At 41.6% G+C, this 27,394-nt stretch overlaps 1 protein-coding gene across 4 annotated transcripts in view; it reads left to right on the top strand.

Moving 5' to 3' along the window:
- The window catches only part of ctnnd2b (catenin (cadherin-associated protein), delta 2b), a 168,947-nt gene that overhangs the window by 19,530 nt on the left and 122,023 nt on the right, over window positions 1-27,394 (top strand). For all 4 annotated transcript variants that reach the window (XM_068738059.1, XM_068738058.1, XM_068738056.1 and 1 more), the window contains exon 2: window positions 15,670-15,806. In XM_068738059.1, the coding sequence (XP_068594160.1) occupies window positions 15,675-15,806 (132 nt within the window). In that variant the 5' untranslated portion in view covers window positions 15,670-15,674. The remainder of the gene's footprint in view (window positions 1-15,669; window positions 15,807-27,394) is intronic.

The raw sequence follows: 27,394 nt of genomic DNA, 5'->3' as shown, positions 1-27,394 counted from the left end.
ATCACAAGCTCTTTGGACTCTGACCATGACTTGTTTCTTAAACTAGCGGTTAGGCACTGCACGGCAGGGCCAGTGTCATTTTTGATAGGGATCTGTAAAATTCAACAACATTCTTTAACTTTAAATCTAAAGTGCTAAAAGAAAATAGCTTTTAAAGCTTTTAAAAACTCCCATTCTGAATCTACATTCACTATAAAGGGCTGGGCATACCAGGAGTTTAAAACGGCCACATTTTTATTTCAATTCATTTCAATGGAATCGGTGCGATCCAGGGGAGCGGTGGATTGCAGCTACATTCTGTGGACATTATAGGAGTCGGTGAGGTCACTGACGTTGGGGGATTGGGTCACATTTGGAGTTCCAGTCGGTGACAAAGAGAGACAGTGTGAAAATGATTTCTTTGTGGACCTGGCTTTGTGCACAGGGGCATAGTCATGGTGACCTTTGGGGCTGAGCGATTAATCCAATTTTATTCTCATTAACGAATTTGGCTTCCAACAAGATAATCGAGATAAAACGATTATCCTGCCGCATTCCATTTTGCAAGGATGTTCTCGTTTTGTCTCATACTATAACTCCAGCGTTCCCTTTTTCTTTAGAGCGCCCAGCTCGGTGGGACAGGGTAGGCCGCTGCTGAAAAATGTGCTCTCGCGGAGCACATTTTACATTTTACTCCATGGTGGTGCACTGCAAATGGCTGAAGGTCGCCTTGAAAAGGCCCTGGGGTGAACGTGGCTCGCAACTCCAGCCGTGAACTTTAGAGCATTCCTCATCAGGACCAAGTCACTTCCCAGGCCTGTGGGTTCGGGATGGGTCCCCTCGCTTGCTGCACGACTATCAGCTAGAGTGGCCGATGTCGACAACCCACCTAGACCTGTGTCTTAAAAACACGGAGCCATCTCATTAGCCATGGTTCTGTGGGTGGGACTTTTTTCCTTTCTACATAAACGTGGTTGATGTGTACCAGATTGATTCCTCTAAAAAAAAAAAAAATCTTTCACCGGATGCATTCTGTTTCCCCCCCAAAAATGTATTGTGATCTCAATATAATAAGAGATGAAATAGAGCAGACCTACTGTCCTTCCTAAAACTGGTGCTGCAGTTGGAAGCACACTGTTGTCAAATTTAAAATACCATTGTGTGCTGCAGCAACATGAATCCCCTAATTGTAGGCCTAAAAACATCCCCATACTAAAAAAATAAATGCAATGTCTACATATTTTGGTCTAATAGTGTGTATATATATATATATATATATATATATATATATATATATATATATATATATATATATATCCATTACCAACCACTGATTGTTCTTGCACACTCATTTTATTTATGTCTGTCAGCTCTTGATGATGTGCATTATCCTGAGATATTCCGTAATGGGTTTTGGTAATCAGCTAAATGAACACAGAGCAGTCAGAGAGTGATGATTAGATAAACTTTAGGAGGTCCTCTCAGTCATTAACTCTTAACGCCAGTAATATGTGATATATGATTATTACCTTTACACCCAGGTCTCTTTTTTATTCATTTGTTTGTTTGTTTTAAATCTGACACAAATTACATGAAATAAGTTATTACGAGTTTCCTCCAATAAAAGAATGACCTTGAAAGAACTTAAATAGCACGCCCAGATTCATCAATATGCCTCAACTCTCTCCGACCCGGGATCAACACACATCCTGGGGATAAACCTGCGGCGGAGATTTGCGTTGATACGGCAGCAGTTTGGAAATTGTTGCCTCAGGATTTCTTCCCTTGACAGGATCATGAGCAAAAAATGAGGCCTGACTCTAAATATGCAGACTTTTCAGTTGGATAATGACCACCAAATTAATGCCTAAAAAACCTTGTGAATTTGATTTCCAAGTGTGGAAAAAGTATGTATCACAAGAGAAGGAGAGGCCTGCTGTGTGTGTGTGTGTGTGTGTGTGTGTGTGTGTGTGTGTGTGTGTGTGTGTGTGTGTGTGTGTGTGTGAGAAAGCGATAGAATGGGCGATTGAAGGAAATGTGAAAGAAGATCAAGAAAGGGAAATTCCTTTATTTGTGCTTTATTCCATTGTTTAGAAAGTGAGCAAACAAATAAAACAAAATTTAGGGAGACTTATAAAAACATCTCTCTTCACAAGAAGCAGAGAATGCAAGAATACCTTTCAACCCCTGCCTTCTACCATCCTCATATCTTGCACATCTCATCTCATATGAATGTAGTAATCAATACCAATACCAGTGAAATTCCACGACTCTAGATACCCATTTCCATAGCAAGGTAAAAAAACAATAAGAAAACAATAAATCCTATGTACTAAACATACACTCCTCTATTACTGTTTGCATACACATTTTTGCAAATTTACTATTAATCCCCAACAATCCGCCTCAAGTTTCTCATCAAAAACTAAACACATCATGATAGCATCATGTTACCTTTGTCCCATACTCAGGAACTTGAACGCATCATGATGCAACCTCCGTACATTAGCTGTTAGCTCCATTATTTTGACAGGCAGGGCTGTGCTAACAAATAACGTTAACTAGCTCTCCTGTCGATTTCAACACAGATTTGTTGTTCACATTGTAGCATTGTCATCAGGGACTTTCGTCGCTGGGATGACGGGAAGCTGTTAGTCAGAATTTTGGCATTGACTGTATCTGTTCTCGTGATGTCCCTACTAGGGAGCTGGCAGAGTAAAGTTTGTTCAAGGTCCAGTTCATTTTCGGACAATTGCATTTTCACACACAGTTCTTTCAGGATGTATGCATGTGTGAAAGGGGCTTTGGTGATTCTTTCCTTGGTGTCTAATTTCTTATGTTACACATAATAGTTGGTTTAAGATGAAGTGATTTGTTGTTATTAAACCTGCAATAATTGAATTATTTTTTTTCGATCACTCTGTGCCAGCACAACAAGCTGTAAACACAACATTGTCTGTATTATCACGTTTTAAAGTTGATGGCAAACAAGTTAGCACGACTTAGTTACACATTGAGCAGACACAGCAAACAACAGAAGTGTTTGTGTCCACCTGATGATTGTAGATACAATATTCACTCTCTTTTAACTGTGTTGCTCTTTATTAACTTCTGAGGGAAATATTTGGTCGTTAAATGCTCCGCTATGTTCTCCAGCTAGTAACCAACTGTGTCCGTCTGCTGTTTGGTGCTGAGCTGGTAGCTTATAGTGTGTTTTGCTGCTGGACACGAGGTTGATGAGTGTCCATAGTGTCTGTAGGTTCATCACTACAAGCGCCCCCTTTAAACCGGCATTTCTTCAATTTTGAGATTCTGGGCTATTTTTCACACTCTTTCAGACTATATAGTGGAGGAAAAAAAACATACACATTAAGGTGTTTATTTCACCACATTTTGTGTATCTGCATCTGTAGATTTCTCCTAAAATTCCCCGAAAGTCAGCATTAGATAATGCCTCCTTTGAATATTTAAAGCTACTTCAAGGAATACATTTTGTGTTGATTTTGGCAGTCCCTGTGGACAAAAGCGGTAGTGTGTCCGAGCACCAGATTCCCTTTACAAAACCTTTCATTTAACTGCAGCAGGGTCTGATAGCTGCCCCGCTCAGTCCTGGTTTTGGTTTCTCCCGTGCCTCCCATCCATCCTTCTTGGAATGTAATGTTTTGTTTTTTTCAACTACCAGTTAAAATGTTCTTCACACAATATAAACTGCAGTGTTGAAGCAGGAAGAAAATATCAGTCTTCATCTGAATGCTCTCTGTTGGTTTTAATAAAATCCCTGTTGCGAATCTGATTATTGAGACATTACTGATTACTCTGGAAGCCATCGATACGGTATTGTACTGATGGACAAACTGTTAGAAAATAACACAGTCCTTCAGCATGTATAAGCAATAGTATATTCCAGTTAGCCGCTAGCTGCTATGGTGATTGTGTTCACTCAACTACATGCTGTAACCGTCACCAAGGAGATGCGAAGGAAACATGGGCAACCTTTTGCACTCCCGCACACATATCACTGATTAAGGCAAGCACTGTGGTGACAAGATGTTTTCTGATTTCATTTGCGTCAACAGACTGACTCAATGTGCCGAGGTGATGCTTCGCTGGCTGTAATGACACAGTCCCGATGGCAGAGCGGCATATGCCCAGCGCGTGTGCGTAAACTGATATCTAAGCATATTGACAGAGAGGCTAAAGAGTGACAAGTGAGGGGTAGCTGTGTGCTTTTTTTCTATATCGGTACATATGCTGAGTGCCTGCTTGTAGGCTATACTGTGTGTTGAATCACTATGTAATACTGACTAGCAAAAGAAGGCATCAAAACGTCCATTTGGAATTGTGGGATATTACTTTACTTGGACTGTAAATTGCAATGAATTCATTATGTCCGTACCATAATATACAAAGTGGTCAAAATAATCACCGAAATTATCTTAAGGTTGTTCGAAGTTGATTAAAATGACTCAGTAGTAAACAAACCACAAGTACTTAGAGCTTATGGGGAGATCAACATGATACGTTGTTTTTGTGCCAAACACTGCATGAATCAAAAAAGTAATTAGTTTAAAATGTTCAATATCCCATGAAGGAAACCCCCGCTTTCAGCTCACAACCTCCAGTGATGAGAAATGAAGCCAAAGTGCCAAAAACTGCGGTTCCTCAAATGGCCACTTGAGACTTGCTCCAAAAGCGAGTCAATCTCAATACAACTCTGTGTTAAACTGTCCAACTTTACAGACAAAATAAACATGTTTACAGCCTGATACAAAAAAGCTTTTAGTAATAGCTGTCTCTAATATCACTATTTGTGTTAACTGTACGGTAGGGGGGGGGGGATTTTTAGATTACTCACCAATTTAAATTACTTTAGAACTTGAACTAGTTTGGCATGGCTGCTGTGAGTGACAGGTTCGTGGCTTCTCAGGTCGCTCGCCCGGGCCAATCTCAGCTCTGCTGACGCTCCACCTCTTAACCCATTTTTAGATTAACGCTGTGTTGTTTGTGCCAAGATGGACGATGGCCAGAGCTGCCCACTTTGAGCTTCACAACGGCTCTTCAGAAACCAAATGACGTTAAGGAGACTACATCCATATTTGATACAGTCTGTGCTCATCATACTCAGTCTCGGAACCCATTGGCTATTGGTCTGATGACGTGTAACCCTCTTGGGAAGGTGGCTACATTTTCTGGGTTTGGGTGTAGCCAGCGGTTATCCTGTACAACACTTCCTTTTCCGTGCGCTGCTTGTTGTTTACATTCTTATTAGCATCTTTGGATGTGAAACTGGAGTTGAGAGGGGACGTGTACGACCAGTTGGTTACACTAGTAGCCAGTTAGCTCAATTAAAATCAGCAAAAAGCTAAATCATCGTCCAACCTTAGCAGGTGGGTTCCAAGATTGTATTTCAGCCAATGTGTTCCGCCTCTGTTGCTCTCCACTCGGACTGTTTACCTGCATTCTACCAAAGCCTGCTCAAATATGATTGGTCAATACTAAACTACACTCATTGGAATAAATGTCATGTTAGGTATAGCGAAAGCCGATAGATGTCTTTTCAAATTAAAAGAGGTTTGGGAAATGTGAGGATGAGTGCTAAGTGCTGTACAAATATACCTCTAAAGAGTGATTGCACTGGTTTCAAATCAAGTGGCTTCATTTCCAAATATTGAAAATGTCCACATAATCTCTGTCATGGCATTGTGATGAGTTTTCTACCTCTGTGCTGTAGCCGGTAGAGACGGAGAGAGACGGCGTTTGTTGCGGCTTCATTTTAGGTGGGACAGTAAATCTTGTTTTGCTTGGGATTCAAGATTTTATGCTGCTATCTGTTCTGTTCCATGTTGTGTTAAAAAGATCTGAGGGCATGTTTGAAAGAACCTCAAAAGCGTTTTTCTATAAAAAATGTAAAAAAGACTTTCTATGTACAGTGCCCTCCAGAATTATTGGCACCCTTTAGTAAAAATCAGCAAAACGAGATGCAAAAAAAGTCTTTATTGTTTATCCTCATGATCTTTCATTCAAAATATTCACAAAAATCTAACCTTTAACTGAAGTAACATAATTGAAAGATACATTAAATTCTTATCATGAAACAAATATTTTTCTCAAAAATATATGTGCCACAATTATTGGCACCCCTTCATTTAATATTTTGTGCAGCCTCCCTTTGCCAAGATAACAGCTCTGAGTCTTCTCCTATAATGCGTGATGAGCTTGGTGAACACATGGCTCTGGATCTGAGACCATTCCTCCATGCAGAATCTCTCCAGAGCCTTCAAATTCCGAGGTTGACGCTTGTGGACTCTCCTTTTCAGCTCATCCCACAGATCTTCTCTGGGGTTTAGGTCGGGGGACTGTGATGGCCATGGCAAAGCCTTTATTCTGTGGTCGGTGAACCATTTTTGTGTAGATTTTGAGGTGTGCTTCGGATCATTGTCCTGCTGGAAGGTCCAACCACGGCCCATTTTTAGCTTCCTGGCAGAGGCTGTTAGGTTTTCATTTAATATCTGCTGATATTTGATGGAGTCCATGATACCATGTATCCTAACAAGATGTCCAGGGCCTTTGGAAGAAAAACAGCCCCACAACATCAAAGATCCACCACCATACTTCACAGTGGGTATGAGGTGCTTCTCTGTATGGCTATCTTTCTGTCTACGCCAAACCCACCTTTGATGTTTGTTGCCAAAAAGATCTATTTTGGTCTCATCTGACCATATAACCCGGTCCCATTGAACGTTCCAGTAACGTTTGGTAAACTGTAGGCGCTTTAGTTTGTTGTTGATTGACAGCAGAGGCTTTTTTCTGGCAACCCTCCCAAACAACTTGTGGTGATGTAGGTGGCATCTGATGGTAGTTTTGGAGACTTTCTGACCCCAAGACTCAACTAACCTCTGCAATTCTCCAGCTGTGATCCTTGGAGATTCTTTTACCAGTCGAACCATCCTCCTCACGGTGCGTGGGGTCGATGTGCACATACGTCCTCTTCCAGGCTGATTCTTAACATCTCCTGTTGCTTTAAACTTCTTAATTATTGCCCTGATAGTGGAAATGGGTATTTTCAACTGTTTAGAGATTTTCTTTTATCCATTTTCTGATTTGTGCAGCTCAACAACGTTTCGTCGCACATCGTCACTGTGTTCTCGGGTCTTTCCCATTGTGATGAATGACTAAGGGAAGTTGGCCTGTGTCACCTCATATATATACCCCAGTGAAACAGGAAGCCATGGTTGACCACTTAAGAGTTCCTAATCAAACAGGTGAACTTACAAATGTAAAATATGACTGGAATTATACTTCAGTTAGATTTTAATCATGATATTTTCTAGGGGTGCCAATAATTGTGGCACACATGTTTTGGAGAAAAATATTTAGTTAATGTCAACATTTTCTTTTTCTTTCCATAATTTTACTTCAATGAAAAGGTAAGATTTTTGTGAATATTTTGAGTGAAAGACCAAGAGGATAAACAGCAAAGAAATTTTTTCACAGCCTGTTTTGGTCATATCTACTAAGGGTGCCAATGATTCTGGAGGGCACTGTATATACTGAATGGTTCTTTTGACTGAAAGTCAATCATAGCCGAGGATTTATGTTAAGTTGTTGTACTGTTTATGTACTCATCCAGATACAGGTATTGAAAAGATATTAGATTATGGACTGTTGAAGACTGATTTTTTAAAGCATTTTTTTAAATAAAAAGGGATGTCAGATTCATCAGACTCCATGTATAAATTGAAAATTAAGGATGCGATGCATCCAGATGCATGGATGATTGTTGCATGGTTCGAACCGTTGATGGGTGAATTGCAACCAAATCAAAATTGTGAGCCCAGTGAAGATTCACACCTCTATTAATCACAAGTCAACAATCGCGTGTGTGAGGTGATTCAGCGGTCTGGAACTAGGCTAGTCCACACTAGGCCTACGTCGGGGGGGCCACATGCTGTGGCTTTCTCCGAGTTGTTTTTCATTCTGGGAAGGGCGCTGTCCCAGGTTACCCGCCGTGACTCCCGCAGGTGTCTTTTTGCGCCCATTCACTTCTAGCTTTGTTTGTGTGATACTCCACTAGATGACGAAACTGTAATCGTTTATGTCCCGGATTGAAGTTTTGGATTAAATATAGCTCAGTTCTCCATTGTCATGCGCTAATGATGTGGTTGTCACAGGTTTAATCAGACACATTAGCTCCGGGTGTTTATTTTGCCAAGAGCGCCAAGTCACAGCTTCTTTTGTTTGGCCAAGTTGTTCTTTAGACTCTTACACCACGTCTACACCATATTGGTCGACGACTCGTCTTCCTTTCTTCTGGGTGATCTGAGCCACGTGTCTGTGAAGTCTGACTGTGATGGGGGGGAGGAAGAAAGAAATCAAAGTCAAACACCCAGTGAGCCATTACTGAAGTTATCAGTCATCCTTGGAACTTTACACTAAAGGTATTTTGATTACACAATCAACTGTACTTTCTATCACACACCAACAGCCATCAGTAGGCATCATTAGCATTTGAGCCCAAAAATAGATGTAGCTGTTTTAAAATGAGAACACAATCATCGGGACTCAATTGAATTGTGATCCATTTTCAGTGAGCAAGGCATCCAGGCAGTAAAAAATCAGCAGAGCAGCAGCTCTCTGAAGCGCTTTGGCAAGTGTTTACTTTGTAGTGTGACTGGCTTCTGTGTTTTAATGCTTTTGATAATACATTTTTATTAAACAATAGATTTTTATTGTGGCCAATTGCCTCTTAATGGTTTGTCATCAGAGCTGCTATCCTTAAGTGGTACTCAGATGGGTTGCTCACTGTATCGCAGCCGTACAGTAGGCATGTGTGAGTGTGTGTGCTGACTCTAAATGTCCATTAGCATCTGGACTTTTTACCAAGGCTGATGGGTGATTAACCCTCAATGATGCTTGGAAGGCCATCTGCCATTGTCTGCCAGTAAGCGTTCATTCAATTTAAAGGTCTTGTGTTATGGCGTGCCCCCACACAGGTGATTCCACTTGGCTGATTGGACCCCTTCTCAGGACCGTTTTGGGCAGCGCAGACTGCATTTGATAGACATCTCCCTCGCTCTCCTGCTAGTTTTGTCACATTTGCTTGGGAGGACACAAACATGTCCAGGCATAGCGCCTAACATTTCATTTGGTTTCTTTCCATACAATAAGCCCTCCTGTTTCTTTTATTTATTTATTTCTTACAACCATTCACTTGTCATAGTAGGAAGAGCACAGGTGTTATTAATCAGCCAGTTAACGAGGGCTTTCTTCACCTCAAGTGTCAGTCAGTGGTGGAAGTCAGATATTTTCTGAAAAAGGACGATATCTGCTCCTCTTGTTAAGGCATTATTAACCCTTTTTTAGGTTAGTCAGTTGGAGGCACTTGGTTAAGGCTAGCAAAAAATCAAGACTACCGAAACAGTCAACACTGAGTTGAAGGACAAGATGGGATGTATTGACACATTGTTTTCTACTTATGCTCATATTTCAAATCGGCACATGCCAACTTGACACAACGTCACCAAGGCTAACGTGTTAGAAAACAACAAGGGCTCCAATGTGTTCGCCAGCTAGTCAGTAACTTGGTCTATCTGCTGTTTGGGCGCTGGGCAGAGCTAAAACCAACTTCCTGCTGAAAACGAGGCTGATGAGAGCCGTGAGAGTGAACCAAAATTGTAAATTTGCGGGCTGTTAACCCCAAAAATTTGTTAAAATACTTCGTAAGAGAAGTGGAGAAGTCTGGTGCTAAATGCCTGTAAGGCTTTAAGGATGTCACACAAACATCGCCACTGTGAACTTAATTCATGCTAAATGTACATTTTCTCCTAAATGTATTTGGAAAGTAATTACGTAGTAGACGTATTTTGTAGGAGACCGAGTTGCTGTTTGATAAAACCAGATGTACAAATGTGCTCTGTGTAACTATCATCTCAACAGGTACCCACTTCACGCTTGGTTGTGCTCGCCTCGGTTGTGTTCAGCAGTCAATGCAAAAAGCAGATCAAAGGATTTATACGCAAACGTCAATCCCCGATACCCCACGTTTGATTTAGTTTGTCAAATTTTCTCTGCTGTTTCAGAAAACAAGGTTGAAAGCAAATCATGCGCGCATCCCAGAACTCTTAAGGGGGCAACACCATAAAAGAATAAAAGACATGCCTCCGCTGTGGACCTTTAATAAATCCGAAATGAGACACAGACAGCGCTAATTACATTGTTAATGTAAGTGTTAAAAGTGTTGTTAATTTGAACGCCGAGTTGTGGGCACAGGGTCTAGACAAAGGGACAGATGACTGGTGAAGCCCGAACGGAAACACTGCGGCAAGTTTTAATGAGGCAGCGAGGGACTGCCCGTCAAACGCGTACCAAACACTCGCATCCCAGAAGGGACAAATATACACACATAAACACACACAAGTTTGCTCTAGTGCTCCATGTACACACACACGTACACAGGAATGCAAGTAAACAACACACAAGCGTCCGCACCACAGGGAAATAACACATCCGCGCGGACCTTTAGCTGATTCGCTGCTGATCTGAATTCTGTCTTCGCCAAAACGCGCCTGTCTCAGACCTGACTGATGAGCTTAAAGGGTCAAGAGATTAAGCTCAGCACTCCCCATGTCAGCCATGTCAATCATTTACAACGCTGCAGCAATATCGGAGATTACTGCTTTGAAATGCGGGGATAAATACCCCCTGCATTATGGCGCTGAAATATAGAACCTAAAAATCCAAGATTATACTTCAGTGAAATAAAGCCTTTAGGCCTAATCCATATTCAAAGTCTTGTTTCTAGCTGGACTGTGGGCCTCTATAACCTAGTTCTGGTGGCTGTTATTGGGGAAAGCAGCTTTGTACTGGTCAGTTGTGTGATGAGGGCTTGGACACGGTCTGTTGAGCTGACCTATATTTGGCTGCCTGCCCTGTCTGCACAGGCAAAACCAAAGCTTCACTCTCCATTTGTTCTATAGGCAAACTGGGCCACCGGGCGCTCCGCTCTCTGGTCTGGTTCTCTGATATAGTTCAAGCTTTATTGTACTGTATATGCTGTATGTTTCAAACCTCCCACAAAGTAATCCATACAGTGACGAATCAAAGCCTCGGTGTAGAGGAATTTGTAATTTTGGTGCAGCAATGTATCTACGACATGGTTATTTATTTTGAGGCAAGGGAAAAAGAAAAATCATATACAGACAAGAGTCTACGGCTATGCTACTATGTGAGGCTGTACTTGTTAATAACTAATAACAAAATAACTTTTTGTAATATATTATACGTCATGCAGCTGACAACAATATGTATACAATGTCAGTTCTTAGAAATGTTTTGTTAATGTAGATGTTACTCATGGCTAATATTATGGCTAGCCAGGAACAAGCTAACAAAAGTGAGTCACTCTCCAAGTTAAAAAAGAGTCTACGGGTGTATTCACACCTAGCTGGTTTGGACCAGTTGTTTCAAAACCTGGAGAGTTCCACCCCCCCGGGGCTGGTCCGTTTGGGCAGCAATCGCACTCAGATGTGGGGAAAAACAAGTTTGCTGAGATCGCTAAAGGAGGGTGGTCTTGGCGCGACTCAACTCGGAAGCGGTTTGTTTGCAGTCAGAATACGTTCGCCATCCGAAACAACGATGCTTATAGAAATTATCTAATTCGAGTTTACCCAAGGCACCGTCTGAAGAACGATCATCGTGCAAGTATCAGAGCCCATCTCCAACGGTGAACTCTTCTTCTGATAAGGTGTGTCAGGACGTTGTTTTCCAGTCGCAGTGTAGACGCTCGCTGGAGCTGGACCTTGTTTCATTTAATGAACGCTGGTATATTAACCGTGAAAACAATTAGCATTTCAAGCTGCTGGTGCTCCATAATGAAGAAGAAAAAAAAATGAAAAAGAGAGAGTAGGAAAGATTTTGAGGCAAATCTTCCCCGATGACAATTCTAACCAATGAGAGAACAGCTTGCTCAGCTGGCGTTTGTTTACAACTCTCGGACCACTCCTTAATGTTGCAGAGCGAACTCCAAACGAACCGAGGGACAACTGCAGCAATTGCATCCAACAACTCCCTGAATTGAAATGACGCAAATAAACTCAGGTCTAAAAACGCCCTGAGAGAGGGATTCAGGATTATTCTCTAGTAGAGGTGATAATGACGGTGATGACATTGTGTCTGTGATGTGACTACACAAAGAGCAAAGAGGGGAAGGAGGTATGCCGGCATGGAGGAAAGTGTAAAAGGAGGATGGGAGGCACTTTGCCAGGTCATGAGTTGGGACCACACAGCCGGAGAGTCAAAACATCTTGAAGGAGAGAGAAGGAAAAAAAAAGAAAAGCAGACGGCATGAAGACAAGCGAAGCATGTAGAGGTGTCACGAGGCCAAATAAGCAGCAGTGTTTACGCGGCCACAGTGCACGCTCACAGTAAAAGAGGGCTCAGGTGCACTGCGGCGTTGCAGGTTCAAATCCAAAACGCAACCTTTCGGGTCATCCTCCTTCTGTCACCCTCCGCTGCGTCCTGCCTAACAACACAGGAATGGGCTGAAAATATGAGGAGACACCGAAATAGGTCAAGTGAAGAGAAGTGGGCAGGGAGAGAGGAAAGGAGTGAGAGGGGGGAGAGTTTAGAGGCATAAAGGCAACAAGGAGGGGGAGGATGTAATGGGGAGAGGCATGAGGAGGAAATGGATGTAGCGTGAGTAGAAAGGTGGGTGGTGATGAAAAATTTAAGTTGAGAAACAGCGATTGAGGGACGGATAGAAAGGAAGAGAAACACAATCCAAAATGGAAGACACGTAAAGCCAGGTCAGCCATATTAGCAGCCTTCAGTGACCAGCGATTGTTGCCTAGCAGCATGCAAGAATAGTTTTTTTCTCTCTCTCTCTTCTGCTCACCCTCCTACTCCTCTTGTATCTCTCTCTCCTCTCTCCTCTCCTCACCTCCTCCCCTCTCTTTCTGCTTTTCTTTTCCTTTCACCTTTCCATCTCCCTTTTCCTTTCACACATATTCCCTCCATTCTGCTCACAGGCTCCACTTTCTTTCCTTTTTTCTTTTTACCTCAAGTACAAGGCCGATGCTGCCTCATGCCGAGAGCCAGCCTTTTATGTGTCTCTGTGTGTGTGTGTGTGTGTGTGTGTGTGTGTGTGTGTGTGTGTGTGTGTGTGTGTGTGTGTGTGTGTGTGAATGTGTCAGATTCCTCATGACAAGCCTTTCATCAGTGTGTAAAGCTGGCTGATGCAGCTGTTACACCAGCTCTGTGCTGCATCAGGATTACACGGCACATGTGAAGCCCGTGTCCTCCAACGCCTGGTCAAATGCAGGATGACACATGGCACCAAGCATGCAAGTGTGTGTGTGTGTGTGTGTGTGTGTGTGTGTGTGTATGTATGCCAGTCCTTCTGATGCTAGGACTCTGATACTTGGTTTCTAGGCTTTTGGCTTTTTGGGAGAATTACATTTTTCATAACGCACATTTTATGCTGATAGGTTGTATTATTTAACGTCATAAAATAAGTATGGATACTGCCTTTTCTATTACTATTGCTAATACTGCTACTACTGCTATTTTAACTTGACTATACTGGCACCACATCTAGTCAGTTTGTACATTAAGAAGTATTTAAGCCTGATTTCCATTCAAGCATAAAATCTGAGTCTCCCTGAGTTGTTCCCACATCTTTAAAACTATGCCATATATATTTGTTTGGTGAGGTTATACAGTTAAACAAAATATGTGCTTATATGAAGTCTTAATTGAACACAGAGATTACTGTCTTCATTTAGATTTCGAGTTGAAATGAAAAAATGCTTTTTTACATCAAACCTTCAGATCAAATCCATGGTCATATTGTGCATCTATTTAACAATTTAAATAAATCATCCTAATGGTATGTTTGTATCAAAATCCAATCATCTTTTCTTCCTGTAAAACAAAATATGACGTGCTTACATTAGCTAGTACCGACCAATTTCAACCAATAATATCATGACATCCATGCATCAATCAATCTGCATGTGGCAATGGAGGTGTGTGTGTCATACAATCATATTTCCCCTTTTTATATTGTCAACAAATCTCATGAAAAGACCAAAAGCAACAATGAATGTATCCTGCTATATTGTGTTGTACCATCTTCCTCTGTGCCATAGAGCTCCATTGTTCTCTATAGTTGTTGTGACATGTTCCTTCACACACTTTATATTTTGAGTAGATCCCACATACGCTGCCCTGTGGCTGCAATACTCACTAATGTACCAAATGTGGATTCATCCGCATGAAAATAGTTCGTAATAAATGCACTATTTACTTCTGTTTGAGTAGCGTTTGCTAAAAACTACAGCGACCAGCTGTTTGAGGAAGTTGTTAGCCTTATGTCTTCAGTAGGAGCCCAATGGGCTTGTGTGTGACTGAGAGACAGCATTATTTGTTTTGGTCTTTTCATTAAAATTGTTGACGGCAACAAAATCATAGAATGTTGCCAGTCTTATCCTTTTGATTTCAGGTTGTCTGCCAAAAAAAAAATATAATTGGATTTGTACACCTACAAATCCTACCGCTATTGATAGTTTCCTGTTTCTACTACTATAATCTCCGGCGGCTCTACTACAGCTATCTCTGTAATTGCCTACTACCATAAGACCTTTGACCTTTCAACACATTCTCACTCCCAACTCGTCAAATAATGACACTTAGTCAGCGCAAAACTTCTTTTCTATCTAGAAAAGCCTTCAGTCCCGTTCTTTGCTCTTCTTTAAATTTAGAAATACTCTCCAGTTCTAATATAACTGATGCTATTACAGCAACTGCCCTAACCTTTTTAGGAGCCGCCATTGTTGTTTAGGACAAACACTCACCTCTTTGTGACATCCTACACGCCAGAGCCACGCCCGTAGCTGACAATAGGTCATCTCAGGACCCTGACTGGTCCGTGCCCTGGCTTGCTGGACAATAAATGCATTACTTGAAGCCTCACAAGATGAACTCTCGCGTGATCTCGTCACACTGCGAGAATCCAGCGAGGTTAAGGGAGAATGGGTTGGACGGTGGAGTCTGTGCACTTCCTTCTCATTGGCCTAGATTTCCTGTTTTCCAAAAATAAGATGAGGTAAACCAAAAATTTGTCTTTGACAATCAACAGAATAACATAAAAACATGAACATAAAACAAGAGAGAAAACATCTGCCAAGTCACCCTCCAGCGACCATCGCAACAGACGACGCAACAAAGCAGCATCTGAGAAAAACACACCCAGTCCCCATCTCCAAATGTCTCATCACTGCGAGCAGAGAGCGAAAAGAGCTCGGCCCTCATGTACACAGTCGCATGCACCGTTCATGGTTACAGTCCATTGTCCAGATGCACCAGTGCACCTGTCATGGATCCGTCACTGTACATTGCCAAATGCATTCCAGGATAAGGTCCAGCTCCAAATGACCCTGAACATGAGAGAGAAAATGTAAAAAAAAAAAAGATGAAGAATTTCTTTCTTTTTTTTTTTTTTATAGTCGGCTGTGCTCGGAAATGTGTCTCTCTTCACCTCTGCCTAACGTCCAAAACTGTGTAAATGGTTGTCCCCAAGTACAAGAGCGTAGGAAGGAGGTGTAGGTGTGACAGCTACTCAGAACTAAATGCTGGCATGGTCACAGGCTCTTTAATAATAGTAAAAGAGTTGCATGTTCCCTTGTTTTCCAGGAGGTATGCCAGTGCCTGAGGTGGCGACTGACACTGCCAGCGCTGCCGCCATGTTAAGCCCTGTCCTCAACGCCTCCAACGGAGACGGATCCGAGTCTGAAACCACCTCCGCCATCCTCGCCTCCGTCAAGGAACAGGTTAGAAACGTGTCTGTGTGTGTGTATATGTGTGTGTGTGTGTGTGGGTATGGGAGGGTTGTCACTATTAATGAGCTATGAATACCAGAAAGTAGTGCGGATAATTCCTCCAGCGCTTTCAGGGTGAGGCAGGCCGACAGTAAACAGTAAACACGGATGATGGAATGCCCATCTGAGCTAATGTGTCACAAATATGCCTCCACATTTTGATCTGTGAGCACAAAGCCTCAGGCCACAGCTCGCTCAGTTGTGATTTTGAAGCTGCTCTAATGTGGTGGGGTGCATCATTTCGCTACTTTTGATCAAAGTCTGAGTGGCTTCGTTGGAGGTGATTGTTTTTCTTCAGTAAAGCTAAAATGAAGCTGAAGAGGTAGACTTTGGGTTTCATGCTTATTACGCATTTATGAAGGTTAGAATATTCATGACTATGCCAGAATGTGTCTTGATGTGTTCATCTGCTACATGCCTTTATTATTAGTCATTACAGTCATTTAGCAGACGCTTTTATCCAAAGCGACTTACAATAAGTGCATTCAACATTGGTAATCAAAAGAACTACTCGTCACCAGAAGTCATAAGTACATTTCCTTTTCCAAACAAGCATCGAAGAGCATGAAGCAGAGCATAACTCAGAGCCAAAGTACAGGGCAGAAACAAGAAAAACAGTTAGTGCTATAAGTAATACGAATACAATAAGTGCAACAAGCTAGTATGAAAACAATAAGTGCTAAGTGGAAGGCTCAGGGTAACACTTCCTGAAGAGGTGGGTTTTCAGCCTGCGCCGAAAGATGGGCAGCGACTCCGCTGTCCTGACGTCAGTGGGAAGTTCATTCCACCACTGTGGGGCCAGGACCGAAAACAGCCGTGACCGGGGCGATCGGCCGCCAGGACCTCTGAGTGACGGGGCAACCAATCGCCCCGAGGCAGCAGAGCGAAGTGGTCGGGCGGGGGTGTAAGGCTTGACCATGGCCTGGAGATAGGAAGGAGCTGTTCCTTTCACTGCCCTGTAGGCTAGCACCAGAGTCTTAAACTGGATGCGAGCTCTTACAGGTAGCCAGTGTAGAGAACGGAGAAAGGAAGTTGTGTGGGAGAACTTGGGGCGATTGAACACCAGGCGAGCTGCGGCTTTCTGGACAAGCTCCAGAGGTCTGATGGCCGACGCCGGGGCTCCGGCGAGTAGAGAGTTGCAGTAGTCCAGGCGGGAGATGACAAGAGCCTGGATGAGAACCTGCGCCGTCTCGTCAGTCAGGAAGGGACGAATCCTCCTGATGTTGTAGAGCAGGAATCTGCAGGAGCGTGTAACGGATGAAATGTTTGCCGAGAATGACAGTTGGTCATCCAGGGTCACACCCAGGTTCCTCGCAGTCCGAGTTGGCGTCACCACGGTATCATCAATGGTGATGGACAGGTCCCGGTGCGGGCAACCCTTCCCCGGGAGGAACAGTAGCTCAGTTTTGTCTAGGTTGAGCTTGAGGTGGTGTGTCGCCATCCACTTCGAGATGTCAGCCAAACACGCAGCGATGCGCGTCTCCACTTGGGTGTCACCGGGGGGAAATGACAAGACCAGCTGGGTGTCATCGGCATAACAATGGTAGGAGAAGTCATGCGAGCGTCATGCAAGCGAATAACAGTCTTATTGTTTAGACTTACACTCATTTCCCTCTTAGTGCGTTTAAGGTTTGCTGTCCACTACATGTTTTGGCATGTAAGATATAACATTTGTACCACATTACACTTTCTTCTAGTTGCGACATTGAAGAGGGGCAGATTATTCATTTTGCATTCGCTCTATTAGATGTTGACCCAACTTTTTGTAAACCTACATTTCACAAATAGTCCTAATAGCATCACTGCTGCATTATTTTTAGTGTTGGACTCACTAGATTTGCAGATGATTAAATGTTGTATACACAATCCAAGATTTAACAAGATAAAAAAGTCAACAGCAACACTAACAGCCTCTTTTGGCTCAACGGATTAACAAATTGTGAGATTAAATAAAAAATTGGAGATACGACTTTCTGTTTGAGAAGCTGAGAATTGAATCATTAGTCTGTGGACATGTTGACTGGCTACTGGTGGTGCAAAATAGAAAAGTAAGGGGATCACCGAAGTCATCAGGGTTTATCCTCTGAGGATCGTTTATGTCTCTGCCAAATTTAATGTAAATCCGTCCAGAAGTTGTCCAGATATTTTAATCTGGACCTTAACAGATGGACCCCAATCGCCACCCCCAGAGCCACACCACCGGTCTATTTCAAAACTACTTTCAATCAGCTTACTCTCCCATAGGATGAGTACCAATCAACATAAAGCAAACACAGAACAGATTACATGTGATGTTGGTGTTAGATCTTATTATGTATTTAAACTAAAAGGGGAACTCCACTGATTTTACACATCAAAGTATGTTTTAGAGGTCGACCGATTTTTTTAAAGGCTGACGTATTGACGATAGTCTGGAGCAGGAAAAAGATGACAGTCTATTAATCGTCTGAACGCTGTTCTGTGGCTCTTACAAAGCATTAATGTTCATATTAATATATATATGTGCATATTCTCAGGGTAAGGAATGTAGTTATGTGGCCAGAGAGAACATTGGTAAGTAAGTTAAAGTTGAATCATTTCTTTTCCTCCCTGTCTGTCTGTCTATCGTGGACAAAGAGCTGACAGTGTTGCTTTTTAATAACATCCCCCCCTTCTCCCGGGCCTAGAAGTAGGAGGTGCCATTTTATGTGGTATTTAACAGTTGTTTGGATTATTATCAGCGGTTAATCACATGTACACAGATATTTTCAGCACAAGAGGCGGCGGTGCAGCCTCTGGCAACTATCGGAGACCAGTTCTGTTGAAAATGATAGTTTACAAAACGTCTTATCGGCGAGCATTTATTGATCGCTGGGTTTTGGGGAGTGATACTACATATGTGAAAAAACTTGAATAAAGCCTTTTGTCGCTCTGAAGGGAGCTTCGTGGAATCTGATAAATTGCCTCAAGTGATTGGTCGTGTGTTTAAACCTTTAAACCGCTCCTCATCTCTGCTTTGAGGCTAGCAGCTCGAGGATGCATTAGCAGCCGAATCGCAGACCATTGAGTTGTATTGTGGGTAATGTAGGCGCCAGGTTTTGACAAGTAAGGGGAATATGTGGAATAAAAAAGATGATATCTTTGACTCAAAACCGACTTTGATCTTCTTTTTTTTGTAACTGTCCCTCGTGAGTCTGAAAGAGTGCCATGCTAAATGGGTGGAATTCTGCTTTAACGACATAGCAGTGCTATGGATGCTGGCTCTGTCTGGTTGGAGAAGATGTGCAGGTGTATATTTTTGCACGCAGTGTGTGTGTGTGTGGGGGGGGGGGGGTGCACAGTGCGAGTGGATACTTGATACTGTGGACACTGTGTGCGTCCTTGAGTACTATACGATGTACTCTGGACAGCAGATGCTAAAGATAGCCGGTGAAAATGCTGAGAGTGAAAAACGATAGGTTCTGCATGTTTTAGACTGCAACCTCACTGTGAGTTACTTAAATTTTTTCTTGAGGTCCATTCCTAGTCTAAGTAGGTCATGTGGACTAGGACACCCACACACACACACACACACACACACACACACACACACACACACACACACACACACACACACACAGGTCATGTGCACACACCCACACATAGAAAAAAAAGCCAGAGAGGAGAAGACAGGAATGGAAGGAGTGTCAGCTATTTGAAAGAAGTGAAGACGAATGGATAGTTGCTCGCTCTCTCTCTTCCACCTCCCTTCTTCTTGGAGTCGCTATGTTTCACCCTGCCCCACGGTGAAGTTATTGTTATTTATCAAGCCAGTCATTTGTCATTTCCTTCTATACTTGTTTTTGCAGTGTGCAATTTTTCAATATGTTTTGGGCCTTGTGCCAGTGTTTGTAACCAGGAAGCGAGAGTGTGCTTTTCTTGAGATTTTCAGGCAATGCACACACACACACACACACACACACACACACACACACACACACACACACACACACACACACACACACACAAACACAGCTTCCTGTTCATTTTGTGGTGGAATGAACTTCCCACTGACGTCAGGACAGCAGAGTCGCTGCCCATCTTTCGGCGCAGGCTGAAAACCCACCTCTTCAGGAAGTGCTACCCTGAGCCTTCCACTTAGCACTTATTGTATTCATACTAGCTTGTTGCACTTATTGTATTCGTATTACTTATAGCACTAACTGTTTTTCTTGTTTCTGCCCTGTACTTTGGCTCTGAGTTATGCTCTGCTTCATGCTCTTCGATGCTTGTTTGGAAAAGGAAATGTACTTATGACTTCTGGTGACTAGTAGTTCTTTTGATTACCAATGTTGAATGCACTTATTGTAAGTCGCTTTGGATAAAAGCGTCTGCTAAATGACTAATGTAATGTAATGTAATGTATAATGACAAGGTCAGACCAAGAAAAGGCTTGAGACACCGACACACACACACACACACACACACACACCCGTGTACATGCTGCCAATCAGATTCTTTTGCCTCTGCTGACTTACACCAGGAGATCCCTGCTGCTGTTTTCCCCTCCGCCTCCTTCTACCCACATGAGATTGATTAGCCATTCGACGTCGTATTTATCACATCTGTCAGCTTTTGTCCTTGCATCGTTCATCATCTCTGCTGTCAACACATGTGCCGCCGGGGGAACGCGCAGTGTGAAGTTTTAGCTCTGAAAGAGTTCCAATCCGACGCAAGATGCGCCCATTTAAAAAAATCTGACACATTGTCTGGTTGAATGACGGATAAAGTGAAAGTGGCACACGGTATTGATTAGTTGTCTGTTCACTCGCAGCCTGGTAACATTTGATGATCCAGTCATCTCTGAAATATCAAGATGTTGAATATTTGTTTAAAACTGCATAAAACGTTACGTCACACAGAAGTGGTCATTTATGAACTGCAGTTTTTGGCAATTTGTTTTATTTGTAAATATTAATAAAAAAAAATGTTTTTAAATTCTGGGGCTTTGAGGTCTTATTAGTGCTAAACAGTTATTTGCATTTGATCATATCAAAGTTCTTACCAAAGCATAGCTAAAAAGTGTGCACTATTTATACTCTTATTTCAAGGCTCAAATACAGCAGGGAATAAAAAAACGTATACTGCTGCACCTGATCGAATATCGCTGACGACCACTGCAACAGAAGGCACTGCATCTGAAATGTATTGTCTGAGAAAAGCAAGAGTAAAAATTTAAATCTTGCGGTGGGATCAAATCAGACCAGGGTTGTGAGGTGGGGGGCCTCTACTCAGACCACACCCATCTAAGAACTGGGCCTTGATTTGGATCTCAAGTGCACACCTGTAACTTTTTATGACCAAGCACACACATGAGTATTAATCTGCAGCACATAGTAAACATTACACCTGCTTACCATCAGTATGTTAGCATGCTGCTGTTTCTAAGAACAGCCTCTCAGACCTCACAGTTGTATACTCTTATCTCTACATTCGTGACACATTTCAAAGTATTTATCCATCCATGCTATTATTATTCAGAGACGGACAAACACATTCTCTTTATGGGATTTTATGGCAATAAAAAATATATTAACTCCAAACTTACCCTTTAACTTAAATATTCTCCAGCAGCTCTCTTTTCAGCACCACACAATACACAAGACAACAGACCAGCAATGCAGGAGCCTTATTGTTACCATTTCTGTTTCCCTTATTGGCCTTCTGCCTCAATAACTATTTCTCCTGATCTTAAAATGTCTCACGCAGTGCCAGTTACAGAGTTACAAACCTCAGTGTGACACAAAATAGCAAGACACTACTTTAACCACATCGGTCTGCTGCGATGTGGTTAAAGTATAGGCAACCAAATTCTTAGGAATGATATCTTTTTTTATCAATTCTTATCAATATCTAATCAATAACCCAGTTTTTAAACACCGATATTGTCTCGTGCAAACCAGCTCAGCTCATGAACATACGTAGTCTTAGTAAATAACCAGCTAAATTGAGAAATTGGGCGATAAACAAACCGCGTGCAGCGTTAATTTGCTGTAGGCTTGGTAAATATCCCCCTCTGTGATTTTCATTTGCGCACGAATACCAGTTAGATCATTTTACTTGACAACTACAACACTGCAGTTAACCAAACCTGACATGCAATTACATTTTGCAAGGATAAACACACAATGAAGATAAGGCGTATTCGTGGTTCTCATTAGACGGAGCAACCATGAGTTCTTGTTCTGTTTATTCCACATTGCATTACTGCTACGACCTTCGTTTACAACAACATATGTCAAACGTCAGACAGAAAAAGAAATGTAGTTGCATTTGTCGGGTCATCAGAGAAGAAAACATGAAAAGATAAAAAAGTTGGTGAACATATGGGGGAAACTTACAGCCAGGACAAAGACAAACCAATGGAGGAAAAACATCACGGAGAAGAAAATCCATCACAGAGGCTTTCTAACGGTTATCAAATCTGTTTTTTTTTGTGTTTTTCTGTTCACTCTAATTGGCAGTACAGCAGGAAAAAGACTTCTCTCAGGTCAGACCTAAAACTGGTCTGAATCCAAACTGAAAACCGTTTATATGGAGGAAATCTGAAATTATACCTTTATTTTCCCTGTACACCTAATTAAACTCGGCTCAGCTCCTCTCTTCACCTACTAACACATCATTATATAAATAATGGCGAACTGTTTCCTGTTTCATTCATTTAGTTTTTTACAGGTTCTTTTATTTGTTTCCTTACAGCGGCCCAGCGATAATGATGGATGCTACAAGCCTTTCCTCCCCCACTCGCTGCTACTCCCTTCATTTGTTTATTAAGGATTAATTAAGATTTGTTTAGCATTGGCTACCTCATTAAATTGCCAAATATAGTTATCTTCAAAGTTCACAACCGAGTTGGATATTCATAAGAAGTGGTTTCAAAGTGGATCAAATATTTATTTTGTTTTACTTCATATGCAAAGTAGCATGAAGAAAAAGTAGAATATGTAAGGGATGAGGAGGGAGGGAGATTCGGGAGGAATTGTGTATGCTCACGCTTTGTCTCCCTCTTCGCTCTCCCTCTCTCTCTTGCTCTCTCTGGCATTTGAGAAAGGCTTTTTCTGTTTGTTATTTCCAGCTGAAGGAAGACTCCAGGCCAGAGCACCATAGCAGAAATAAGACAATATGTATTTTTTCACCTATGCAATGCTGCTGTATCTGAATATGTTTTTGTGTGTTTATTTGTATTCAGGCGGCAACCTCTGGTTCTGAAAAGTGAAGCCAATGCGCCAAGTGTCTTAAACTTGCAAAGATGTCTGATTGTATAGAAGTCAAAGAGAAAATGACTCTCCTTCTCACTTGATTTATTACCTCAGTAAACATTGTAAACATGAGTTTATGGTCTCAATCTCTAGTTTCAGGTCTTCTTCAATACAGTATGATGTTCATTTAGTAAATTATGGTCCATTTAGAGTACCCTGCATAAAGCAGGGTATGCTTTAGCGTAGGGCTACCTTGTGATTGACAGGTTGCTACCACGGCGTTGTCCGGTCTGGGAGTTGTTCGTGTTTTCGTCATAGAACTTTAGAACCCTTTCATAGTGGGTTTTCAGTTCATTGTAATATTTTGGATGCATTAAAATGTCTTGTTCAGGTTATCAAGGCATCAAAACTGCAGTTCACATACCAATGGGTGACGTCACAACGTCACGTTCTCTTTCTGTCTGTCATTCTCAATCTCTATCAACACACACACACACACACACACACACACACACACACACACACACACACACACACACACACACACACACACACACACACACACATACAGTCATTCAGAGATTTTTTTAGAGGACTTTTTCCTCCTCCCCCCTCCCATTTCAAAATAAAAGCCCCACAGAGTGAATTTTAACTGGAATGCTTGTGATGAAGCCTGTCATTTAATAACCTCTTTGTGTGTGTGTCAAACATTATGATTCTGTCTCCTCTCCTCCTCTCTCATCCACCCAGTCCAACCCTTTTAAAATAAAAGCCCCATGGATTAACTGTATCCTAACATTAAGCTCAGAATGAGGCTTTTTTTTAAATACTTAATGCTCTTACTAATACTACAACTGCTGCTAATATTTCTAGTATAACTACTACTACTACTGCTTCTTCTAATGCTACTAATACTTCTATGAATAATAATACTTATAATACAACTACCACCTCGACTAATACTACTACCTCTGCTATTACTACCAAAACTACTTGTACTACTACTGCTATTACTACTACAACTACCACTACTACAAATGATATTACTACTAATACTACTACTACGGCCATTACTGCTACCACCAATACTATTATTACTACTACTACTACTACTACTACTACTGCTATTACTACTACTACTACTACTACTACTACTGCTATTACTACTATTACTAATACTACTACAAATACTACTATTACTATTAATTCTACTGCTACTACTATTTCTACTAATACTACTGTTATTTCAACTACTACTATGACCACTACTACAGCTATTACTACGACTACTACTACTACTACTACTACTACTTCGCTATATGAAGCGATAGCTGCTCTCAAGTTCAAGACTGTCCATTCAAAATTATGATTCTCAAATGCAGAAATGAGAGAAGCGATATCTCAATTGAACCTCAATGATACTACTGGTAATGTTGGCGTAACTTCTTCGGGCAGTAGCAGTTTCTTGCGAAATTTTCTAGTTTAATTTATTGTTTGAAGCATTGCGATTGTTTGTATGAAAAGTACTGTAGAAAGAATGACATAAGATTTAGTGATACACACTCCTGTCTATCAATGTAACAACATGAAATACAGCTAATTAGTGCTTGCTGGTTGCAGCTGTTTGCACTTGTAAGAACCGCGTCACGATTATAGCAGTTGGATTGGGAGTATCCTCAATTCAATATAAAAACACAAGGAATATCAAATGTCACTCTGGAATGCACTTAGAAATGGCGCCGTACGAAGCGCTACACCAGGGGTCACTAATAAGCGGGCTGCAGTCCGGGTCCGGACCCAGACACTGTTGTATCTGGACCTGGACCTACAACGAATAGATGATTGAGAATTATTACATTTTGACGGAGCGCATCTATTTTAACCATAAAATTTAATCAATTTGAAATCTGGCAATAAATATTGTTGAGATATTATTGAATTAAACTTTCTTTATTTGATTTTACAGTCACTTGTTGACTACAGCTGTTGACTAATTCAATATATGTGGCACTAAATCATAGCGCAGGTTAGACATTATTGTGATGTTCAGGACGTTTGCATGAGGAAATTCTCTCTAACTGGACCTCGCTGAGTTCTAACTGAATATCCCAAGAGCAGAAAGTTTGATCATCTTCAAAACCCACGACTTATAAATACAACAGAAGCAGTTACTTTTGTAGCGTCCCATCATGGTTTGAGATCATTGAAGCCGTGTGTCACGCTTCTTTTATTTGTCACATTTGCCTCATCGCTCTTCGAGATGCATATTAGGATTTGCAACGTCCTTTAAGATGAAGTGCAGAGATCAATTTCCAGGTCTGAAGTTGGAGAAGAGAGGAGACGAGGAGGTACAAAAAACAAGAAAGTAAGGCCCGAGATATGTGGCCAGTCAGATTATCATCTCTGAAAAGTGTGCAACGGTGCATTATTTCAAATTGGAAATTGTACAATTTGCTGGTTTTGCATCTGTCCAACATTTTTTACACAGAAAATCGCCACCGGATGTCATGTTTAAAGACTGAGGCTATATGTTTTCATATTCAACATTACAACAGGCTGAAGGCCGGCGCTATCTGGAGTAAAGCCTCAGATGTGTTTTTGGTTTTAAAATGGCTTAAAAAAGAGGAACACCCTTTAAATACAGATTATCGCTCTTACCTCAACCCAATATGCATGTACTTCAACATGTAGAGAAATCAAAAAACCTGCTGTGCCTAGTTACTGTTGCTAAGCTATGATTGGACAGTGCCTGTTCGGATGAGGTGATTCGGCTAACCATCAATTTTGATTTTGCATACGTATTTGCATTCATGTGTGTTTTCTGCCAGTTTTCAGTGTCATTTTTACTGCTGTTAAATGTCTGTCGCTCGAAACCGGAAAAAAGTGTGACAGGGAAGGAGAAGCAGTGCATTGTGGTAGGGCTCGGAAAGGGCCAATGTTATCTTATATTTGGCAGCTCAGTCCCATTCTCATCTCTCTCTCTCTCTCTCTCTCTCTCTCTCTCTCTCTCTCTCTCTCTGTGTCTCGCTCTCTCTATGCTACCTGCCTTGGCAGGAAAAAGAACGGTTCACAAGGGATTGACAAGTGTGTGTGTGTGTGTGTGTGTGTGTGTGTGTGTGTGTGTGTGTGTGTGTGTGTGCGTGTGCATGTGCTCCGTCGGGTTTCAGAGTTGATTACAGCGCTTGACTTTGAGTTCAGCCCTGCCAGTTACATTATGCAGAGAGTCGAGCAGACGGTAGACACTGCAAAGGAGAAGATACCATACTTTATATTTGATGAGAATAAGTCTAGCGGTAGATGTTGATTATTTTATTGCAGGCAAATGAAGAAAGAGACAGATGCTGCAACCAGGATTCCAGCTCACGCATGAGCGAACTCTGAGGATTTCTGTCTAGCAGTTCTGTTTTTCCACCCAATTTTAGTTTTTCCTTCTTTTTTTCAATCCCCCTCATCCACAGATACAGAACATTCAAATTCAAAGGTTGTATCATTAAACCAATTCTCTCAGAGATTTGTCAGATTTCTTTCTCAACGCTATTTTTCTTTTCTTATAACAAGGTCTCAAGATGACTCCTCAATTGCAACACAAACTATTCAATACGTTCACACCAACAGAAGTTTTGGAAACATTGTTTTCCTATTTATTATTATTTATTATTAATAGTTTAAAACGTTTGAACTTTCCACCCTGGATCTTTTCTATGACTGGAACTTGCAAGCTGGCACATTGCAATTGCAGTGAATTAATGTACCTTTCCAATCTACGCATCTTTCATTTACTTACTCACTGTATGATTTCCCTGTTTTCTTTACAGTATATTTCTATTAATTCAAATGACCTATGATATTTGCCCATGGCCCTTGTGAAGACCACAGTAGTCACACCAATTATTCATCATAAACCATTGACATATTGTCAAACAGAAGATTGAACAAATATGTACACTTCAAAAAAACATTTTACACGTTCAAACTGGCCATCTTGTTGTGGGTTGTAGCGTGATATTGAGCAACCAATCACAAGCTGGATCAGCCTTTTAGACAGCCAATCAAACAAGTGGATCAGGCAACAGAGGGCATAAAGGTAGGAGCTAACTACCCACAAGAGGTCTAAAACTTTCCTCAGAGCAACATCATCTCTAGTTCCTCTTGATCTTCTCTCTTATCTCGCATTGTCTAGAGTTAAAGCTTCTCTCACTCAGTTACAAAAAGTGCATGTTAATAGACATCTGTGATCAAAGTGCAGCTTGTGTGAGAGACTCATTTCTTTGACGTTTTTGAAAAAAGATGTGCATACGTAAGGTTCCAACATGAATGATTTGT

The sequence above is a fragment of the Cebidichthys violaceus genome, unplaced genomic scaffold, assembly GCF_023349555.1.
Source record: "Cebidichthys violaceus isolate CVI_PGR_0920_01 unplaced genomic scaffold, fCebVio1.0.p SCAF_8, whole genome shotgun sequence".
NCBI lineage: Eukaryota > Metazoa > Chordata > Actinopteri > Perciformes > Stichaeidae > Cebidichthys > Cebidichthys violaceus.
The sequence above is the reverse complement of the archived record's forward strand: the minus strand, read 5'-3'. Positions and strand labels throughout refer to the sequence as shown.